The 9407-nt window shown below is 39.5% G+C and overlaps 1 protein-coding gene across 1 annotated transcript in view; it reads left to right on the top strand.

Annotated features, from left to right (window-relative positions):
* The first annotated feature begins 8923 nt into the window (after positions 1–8923).
* The window catches only part of LOC123980187 (zinc finger protein 665-like), an 8559-nt gene continuing 8075 nt past the window's right edge, over positions 8924–9407 (top strand). Inside the window, exon 1 of the mRNA XM_046064445.1 lies at positions 8924–9167. Within this exon, the coding sequence (XP_045920401.1) occupies positions 9162–9167 (6 nt within the window). The 5' untranslated portion in view covers positions 8924–9161. The remainder of the gene's footprint in view (positions 9168–9407) is intronic.

Below are 9407 nucleotides of genomic sequence, written 5' to 3'. Positions count from 1 at the left end.
GTCTCGCCCCGCCCCCTTAGTTACCGTTGCTAAGGCCGTTTTGATTTCAGGCAGAAGATGAAGTTTATTGTGGAGAGAAGGATTTTGCACAATATTCTCAAATTGACTTCACAGCCCACGTCCTCTGCATAAATGTTTAATTAATACATAATAGTTTGAATGAATAAATATATTATTTATTTTTCAACCATGTGTTTATATTGTAAATGATCAATTCATTTTATGTAAACCACTGCTGCTGTAGGTACCACTGCAACTATCCAGCTGAAAATGGAAATGTTAAAGCAAAGATATCTAAGATCTAAGAAATGAAGAAAACAAATCAAATCCTCTACTTCAGTACAGGTACTAATACTACACTGTGAAAATACAAAGTCTGTAAGTCTAATCAGGAAAATTAACTTTTTGTATTATATATTTATTAGATTATTATTACTGGTGCATTAAACCAGGGGAATTCACAAGGAACTCACAAGGAGAGCAGAGCTGACTGAGTTATTTATCCTGTCACTGGGTCAGCATCATCTCATCATTGATTATTTGGTTTGTAAAGATTCTGTAAATAGTGAGAAATGCCGTCACAGTTACCCAGAGCCCAAAGTGACACCTTCACAATGCTTGTTGTGTCCAAACCTCAACTTTATTAACAAACATTAAAAAATTACAGTCATTCAGAAGAAAATCAGAAAATGTTTTCACAGGAAAAATGACTCAAACGATCATCAAGAAGAAATCTAAACCTGTAAAAGCTGTCAGATAAAAGTAGTTAAGTAAAAGTAAAGAAAAACAAATGGACAAATATCTACTCCTTCTAGGTTTGTATTCTCTTTCTTTCTTTTCTTTTACAGTCCATGCCCACTTGTGTGTTTTGTGTATTTGATTGTTTGTGCTGTGTCAAAGAGAAAGTAAAACACACTTTCTGGTAACATTTGAGGGATGGTGATCTTTGGAGTTTAATTATTTAATAAAGTAAAAAGTTCAATTACTATTCAACACGTTAAACATGGTAAGCTTTGTAATTTTAAATAGAGTTGAATTTTCTCTTCTTCGTCTGTCTCTTCTCAGCGTGTGGTGGGCCAGGAGGGATCAGACCCCGCGTCTTAAAGCCTCGTTCACACTATACAATTTTAAGTCCAAAATACAAAAGCAGACTACATCCTCTCGTTTTTCCTCTTAATCAGTAAAACAGGCTTTGTATCTGTGTGTAGCAGAGGGAGAGAGGGATGCTGCCATCGAACATTTACAAAAATGCAATCAAACCATGATATTTTTATTGTGATTAGGGTTTTACATCAATTGTGGGGAAAATAAAAAATAAAAAACACCCGTTGTGTCTCTGCGTTTCTGCGTTGATTTATCATTTAAAGCAGACTACACCCTCTCTTTCTCCTTAACTTAACCAGTAAAACGTGCTTTGTTTCAGTCTGCGATGAGGGAAGGCCTAGGGGAAACTTTCCACTCATCAGTTCACACCGCAGTCAGTACAAGTTGAGAAGAGAAAAGAGACGGAGCAACTTCTAGAAGAGAAACTGTCTCTAAAACTCTATTTGATAATCATTTTGAAACACTTTTCATAATGGAGGCATGGATGGTAAGTTTGTGACCCGAAGCTTTGGCAAAGATTTTCCATCCACATCTGCCTGGACGGTTGATAAGGTCAAAGGTCACAATCAATCATTGAAAAGTGACAGACAGGTTTGTTTTACAGTCTCTCCAACGCATGGCCTGAATCTAAGATTAAGAGCAGAGCATCATAATCCTCTCTGTGGGTGTCTTCAGTTACAGATCCTTGGGATAAATGGATTAAATACGGAGGTGGACTTATTATTATAACCTAAAAAAGGTTTTAACCTAAAATCAACATCTAGCATTTCGTTATACAGCCGCGTGTTGTAGAAAGATGCATAAATTAAATCTTGTTCCTTGAAAGCAGAATCTTTTCAGCTTTTTACTTAGCATTGCTAATACTAGTGAAGAGAAGCCCTGTTGTTCAAGAGATGGCACATACGTCTGTCACTCTTCTGATTACTCTGAAGCAGCAAGTCCAGATTCATATGTTCCCCTAACTAACGCAAGACAAACTCAGCCTGTGTAAACTAAAACGCATTTAAGGAAGAGGAAAAGAAAGAAATACATTTATTTAACATCAACGTCAGAGTTTATTTATTATTTTTGTCTCCATAATTGACCTACTGTCTTGTGTGTCATCTTCTCACCTTAGTAACACAAGATAAATCAAGACATTACAGATTAAGATTTTACAGAGTTTGTTGACATAAATGTGTTTTGTTGTGCTTTTTTACATATTCTGTGATTCTAGGGGAATCAATTATAATCAATCAGTATCCGAATACTTTATTGATCCCCAAGGGGAAATTATTTGTTGTTTGGTAATAAAGAAATAGAAATAATAGTAGAAGGTAAAGATTATCAGAAAGTAAAAAAAATATAAGAATATAATAGTACATTAAAATAAATATGGATATTTACAGTATTAACAGAAGTGAAAAATAAATAAATAGTGTAATAATAATGAGTGCTGGTAGTTTTGAGGTAGAATGGAATAAAAATACTGCACCACGTGTCAGTTATTGCACTACATGTTGACGGCTAAGCGGCCGAGTGTTTGACTCTCAGGCAGGAAATACTTCCTGTGGTGCATTGTGGGGGGGGATTAGTCTGAGATACATTGTCCAAGATGACATGTAGCTTGGACAGCATCCTCCTCTCTGACACCACTGACAGACGTTGTTGGCCTTGGATCAGATTGTTGAGTCTGTTTTTAGCCAAAATCCTTAATTTCACAAAAAAGTTTTTACGCTGGCACGAGGTGGTTTTTGCCTTTGTCGAAAAAGAGTTCATGCGCTAAATGGGAGATGGAAACAGTTTTTACGAATAAGTTCTGATGTAGCTGTTTCTGCTGTGGGCGTCGAGTTCTGCACGCCTGAATTTCATGCACCTCTCGGCTGTTAACGCTCATTTGTGCTGAGAAAAGAGGTGGATGCAGATCTCGGCAGGTAGCCTTCATCATCAGTTCTGCCTAATTATGCATTCACCTCTTAAAGCTCCTTATCAGACACTTTGCTCTGCACACTGATCAAATGGGATGATCACCGCATCTTTTTGCTGAATCTGAATGAATGCTATTTCTACTGAGTGTAATAAAATATTAACGACTCTAAATGTTCATGAAATACATACTTCGAATCATTTATCACTGTTGATGAACCCGACAAAGGATATTATAGCGTTTAAAAGCATTATTTGGAGGTGCATGCAATTGTTGTTTATTACAGCCATGTGTAACGTCAACTACTGACTACGCTCACCGCAGCCTGTCTTATTCGCTCCAAACCAGCTGATGGAAATGCACATATTTTGCAATGTCTTTATTTTTCTTTTTGGCGACATTTCAAAAGTACTCGGTAGATGGAAACAGGGCTAATGTCTGCTACACTCAACCTGCTGCCCCAGCATGCAACAGCAACCAGGTTATAAAACATCAACAGCACAGTCTGGCAGATGTTGAAGAACCTCAGGAAATAGAGAACGCTCTGGCCGTCTGTCCTGAAGAGGGTATTTGTAATCCTCCACAATGTCCACACTGACCCCCTGGATGGACACAGGGGTTACTGGTGCCTCGGCTCTCCTTAGATCCACAACCAGCTCCTTAGTCTTTGTCACGTTGAGCTGCAGATGGTTCTGCTTACACCATGTGACCCCCACCACAACTCTGTACTCAGCTTCAATAAACACTGCATACTCACAAAATACGGTGCAGGTCTACACCACTTTGTAAACTTTGAGACTGGGACAAACTTTACAGAGAGCGTCCTCCTCAGTAACTCTGACCCGTGCATAAATATACAAACTGGAGGAATGAGAAACTGACTGATGGCAGAAGGATAAAACCGTTTGAGGTGGATACTACTGCGTAAAATAAATCTAAATATTACCTCTGAGTATAATACAAAACGTAATATAATATTATGTAAATTAACTGGCAAAAACAGATCAAAGACTTTCTTAAACAAACAAAAAAACAACTGTTTGATTGCTAAAATAGGGAATTGTGCACTAAGGACCCCCTACTGTTACCCCATGGAGAGGAAAGAGGAGATGAGGACACCAGGAATGGGAAGGGCTGAGGATTAAGAGTCATTTAAAAAAAGAAAAATATCTTATCCTGTTGGATTGATCCTAGATGTAGTGCACACAGAAGGAACCATGATTTAGGAAAGATTGAAGGAATCCAAATGATGCACCTGTGTGACACTAAGTTTTCATCTGTGAAGGTGCTTTCAGACCAAAAGCCAAGCGAGTGTTTTTGGCTGTGCATTTACATGCAAAGTCAATGCAAAGATGCGTAGAGCCGCGATTTCCTGTCGGGTGGCGCGAAGGGCCTTCGTCAAAATTTTCCACTTGAGCGAGACAGTCGTTATCGCGAATAAACACAAGCTGTCTCTGGGGCACATCCGTGTGATGTTGTGGGGTGCCTGCATGCAGGTTGCTCCACAAATCCGCTGTTACCGGTGATACAACCAGAAATAGTTAAAATGCCGGGTTTGTCATTCAAACAGCAAAAAGAGATTTTTGTCATGCATGAAAAGCTTTTAAAAGTGTTGAATTTAAATAAAATTAAATGTTCCTCTCTGTGCTGTCTCTAATCTGGTGCAGCATGTGTGTGTCTTCAGTGTGAAATGAGATTGTGGCTCCAGCCCCCTCACCCCTCCCTGCCTTCCTGCCTTCCTCCCCCCCTCACCCCTCCCTGCCTCCCTGCCTTCCTCCCTCCCTCACACACAGGGCGGAGTCGGGTTTTACTGTCTTTAGGGGGACCGACAGCTAATCTGATGGAGCAGGGAAGCTGAACAAACAGTGGTGTTGAAACCGCCTTCTGGTTTATGATAAGAAAGTCTTTCCGCCAGACCACAGAAGTAAACAGTCAGCATCCTGTCTCCTCCCTCGTTATCTCACTCATACACACACACACACACACTGAAGTCTATCAAAAATAACAGCACATTGTTTTGCACAACACACAACACTGTGCATTACAAACACCGACCTGATCTGTGAGGACATACTTTAACAAGAGCCCCCTCTAAAGTTTATAGTAGTTTAGTCTTGTGGGCTGTGAAATAAAGTGTCTAACCCCAAATCACACCATCAAAACTTCTAGTTTCACAATAAAATCTTACTACTGCCTCTAATATGCTTGTTTTGTTAAGCACATGCAGGAAGGAAGGAATTACTGACAGCAGCAGTTTTACATGTCAACATTAGCTCAGTGCAGCAAATCTACAGCAGAACAACAAAGACGTCTGCTCTGAAGAAGCCGTTTGAGCAACAGAATCACATATTATGATGAACACAATAGCACCACTGATTGCTGTGGCTTTAAAAACTGAGGTGGTGGCTCACTACGACTCTGACCTACACAAAAATACACAATTTTAAAATGGCAGCGATGAATAAACTGTGTTTGGATGGTATCTGCTTAATAACATCTGTATCAACGCCGATAGAGATCGACTGGATCAGAGCCTCACTAATGAAAATTGTATTATAGAGTAATTATCTGAACATTGTAGAGGACCGTAAGGACGAAACTACCTGAACACAGCTCCTATATCCAATATGTGTTGTGTGTAATTACAAGATTGTCCTTTCCTTCTGCTGTCCCTCTGTTTATCCCTCTCATCTGTGTTCTCGTTCCAGGCTGCTAAAGACGTATCAACCAAAACAACCAAAAGTGTTAACATTACATATCAAGAACTATATCACAACTGTTATGTCAGTTACAGCGTAGTATAAATCTGACAGATTTGTTTGGGGTCAAGCAGAGAGCGGTGTCAGGGCTTTCATATGAAGTCAACAAAAGACTAATAAATAGTCATTTTATATCAGTCTGCAGTATTGCCTTTGCTAACTTTACCCTGAAATCCTGATACTTGTACTTGCAAGCCAAGAATCAGGTACAAATTCCTCCTCTGATAAATTTTCTTCACTTTAACTTGGTTCTTCAGAAATGTGATATCTTCATTGTTTTATTTTTCAAGCACATAACATTGAAAATGATTCCACAAATTCACGTACCAATTGTAGGGGTTCAAGGCCAACCTTCACATTTTTAACTTTTTTTAAATTTTATTTAATCATTTAAAAGTCATTACCATTGAGTCTCAGGGCGGGTTCACACCAGCCTTGTTCAGTCACATGGAACCAAACCCCTGCAGGGTTTTTTTTTGGTAGTTTGTTTGGGTTGGGTAATTTGTTTGGGTTGGGTTAAACTTGGAGCGGTTCAAATCTGGTGGGAACGCCATTTGAACCAGTAACAGGAAGCTGCTATTGTATGTGTTGTTTAAAATGTTTGAAATGTATTAATATCATAACTGTATTACTGTTGTTATTTATTATATTTCATATTATTCTCAAAAAATAAATAATAATTTATCAGCATTTTAATACAAAGTAGGCTTGATGGTTTTCCAATTTGCCTTGGTGTTTGTTTCATACAATAAATACATAAAAAGAATAAAAAGAAAGGAAAAATACTGTAACAGTCTATAACAAGCAGAAAATATATAAAAATGAAAAAGATACTGCCCCAAATACCATGATAACTAACACTATTCTTGATGAAAGGGTAGAACCTTTTGATATACTGAACTTTTAAGCATGTAGGGTCCTATGCATTAATTCATTAATGTACATGCAAATGGATGATGTAAACATAAAGTGCTTTTATCCTCTTTGCAGGGGGCCACTTGTTTTTGTTTTTTTGGGATGCAATTGTGGCTAACTTACCACTTAGCAAGTAACGTTACTTAACTTTAAAGGTTCGGTGTGAAAATTTTAGTGGCATCTAGTGATGACGGTTGCAAATTCAATTCACTTCAAATCGTGAGTTGTGAAATTTTTCTTCAGACTTCAGTGTGTGTTCATGTGCTCTTAAGTCTGAATGTGGAATCAACATGGACGCTACTACAGAAATGTGTCGGATTTGCATTATCAGAGCATATAAACAACACACAGACGTCTAGTTCACTCTACATGGACAGCAAACTAACTGTTATAATCATGTTACACATTACATGTATACTTCTTTATTCTCTTTTTGCAATAAAGATTTAAGGAGGCAAAAAAGGATTGATTATTTCAACACCACATGAATTCATTGCTCTCCCTTTTCCAAGCAGGGAGGAGAAGCTACGATGGCCAACGCGCTCTATCAGCTCTTGTGCTAAATAATATGTGTGGCCTCCATTTGTCCAAATTTCTCTTCCTTTCTTACTTCTAATAAACCAGTCGACTACTACTACTTGTAACTTTATTTGTTTTTCTTCTTTTTTGTTCGTATTCAACGTTGTGACAAATACACGCTCTGTAGAGCCGGTGGTCCATTTTGGCTACTGTATAAACATGGCAAAAAGAAAACCATCTAAGTACATTAATCTTCTGCCTTAAATCAAGGAGCCATTGGTCCAATCTCAATGTCCATACAAACAGACTTTCAGGTGTTTTCCCGGTAAGTCTGTGAGGGCTTAGGAGCTGTCCCACTGTCAAATCATTAAGTGCACGAGAGCTCCATCGCAGACATTTTGAGCCCTGTTTGTAACAGCTCAGGTGAAGCTATTGTGTGTTTTACTTCAGTACAGTAGTTTAGTAAATGTAGCTGTTGTGTTAATGTGAATGTTTCCTGAGGAGCTCTCCAGTTTGTCCAGCAGGAGGCAGCAGAGGAGCTTCAGTGTGTTCAACAGATAATAGTTTTCACTGGAGGAGCAAACTGTGTGCAGAGGGTTTGTATCCTGTTACCTTTAATAGAAACAACCAGTCCTCCTATAATAGGTTTTCTCTTTGATTGTTCTAACAAGGAGAAGAGACTGAACACACAGAGACCTTCCTCTTAGCCTGATGTGATCAGAGATAAGAGGCCAGATGCTGTCATAAAATATGGAGAGACTGTTATTAAAGAAGATAGAAACTTTGCAGCGCATATTCAAATATGCATTAATTGGTACACCATATTTAATTAATGTCGTAGGAAGAATGTTTTGTGCCAACATTCGACACAGGAACCGAATTAACCAGAACCAGTTCCACATGTCCACTAATACTGAAGCTTGGTTTGGTGTTTGTCTGTGTTTTTACTGAGCTCCTCTCTCCATCTGTATGAAACTGTATCCCATAATACATGTTTTCCCTTAGTCTTGTGCTTTCTCATCCCTTTCCTCTCTTTGCTTGCTGCAGGTGTTTCTGGTTCTGGATCTTTTGGCTGAAGAAGAGGAAGCAGACAAAGTTTTTAGGATTCATTTCTGATTTCGATTCCACACATGGAATCATTTCCATTTGCTGAATCATCATGGAGACGTTCAGAGCCTCTGCTGCTGCTGCTGCTGTTGTTTCCTTTTACACTTCTGGAAGAATATTAATATTATATTTTTCACTTTTACTGTTCATCAGATCAGCCGACCAATCAACAAGCAGACTGTTTCAGCAGGATGATGGAGGAAGCAGAATGACCCAGAGACAACACGTTGCCAGTGAGGACGTCCCAGCAGAAACATGGAGGGGAAGGTTACACCATCACGACACATCTGTGTTGAAGAAAAAACATCACATGACACACCAGTCTTTCATCACCACTTCCTCACTGATATAACCTTGTTGTGAGACATTCATCTGTCCAGTTTCCTGGTGTGTGAATGGCTCTAGTGCACAGGTTTAAAGCTGAAGGACCAAACTCCTGTTGTTGTTTTGTTTGACTTGTTGTTGTTGACATCTCCTCATTTACCATGGAGTGATAAATCTAAGCACATCAGACTTTACTCTCTCCTCCGTCATCATACATGTAGAAAATGACCACACATTTCCACATGGGGGCGCTGTAACCAGTGTGTTTCTGCCTCGTGAGTCCCTGACCCTCACAGCTTTATAGCCATTTTCATGATGCTGAGTAGAAAATTGCTTTCTATACGTTGGAGGTTGTATGTATAGTTTTCCTTCTCAGAGAATATTCATGCTTCTCAAAGCTGATCCAGAATCTGTGAGATCGCGAGAACACGGAGCTCCACGAGGTCCCGCAGCGCTCCTGAATCTGAAGAGCTTCGTCAGTCACAGAGGAGACCTGCTGGATCTCAGAGACCAGGACCAAGAGCGGGATGGAGGAGGACAACCAGGACCCGGAGCCCCGGAGCAACAACGTCCCCGGAGGACAAACAGCAGGCTCGAGCTCTGATAGCACCGATGTTCAGGTCAGTGTTCATGAACACAGCTAGCAGCTAACAAGAAGCTAACGTGGCGTTAGCTCGGCCTGGTTCCGACACGTAGCTTCATATTGACTGTAAACAAGATGTAATGTAGCAGGATTCAACAGTGGAGCCATCAGAACCCCGTATCTCTACAGA

The sequence above is a fragment of the Micropterus dolomieu genome, linkage group LG12 (genome assembly GCF_021292245.1).
Source record: "Micropterus dolomieu isolate WLL.071019.BEF.003 ecotype Adirondacks linkage group LG12, ASM2129224v1, whole genome shotgun sequence".
Taxonomy (NCBI): domain Eukaryota; kingdom Metazoa; phylum Chordata; class Actinopteri; order Centrarchiformes; family Centrarchidae; genus Micropterus; species Micropterus dolomieu.
The sequence above is the reverse complement of the archived record's forward strand: the minus strand, read 5'-3'. Positions and strand labels throughout refer to the sequence as shown.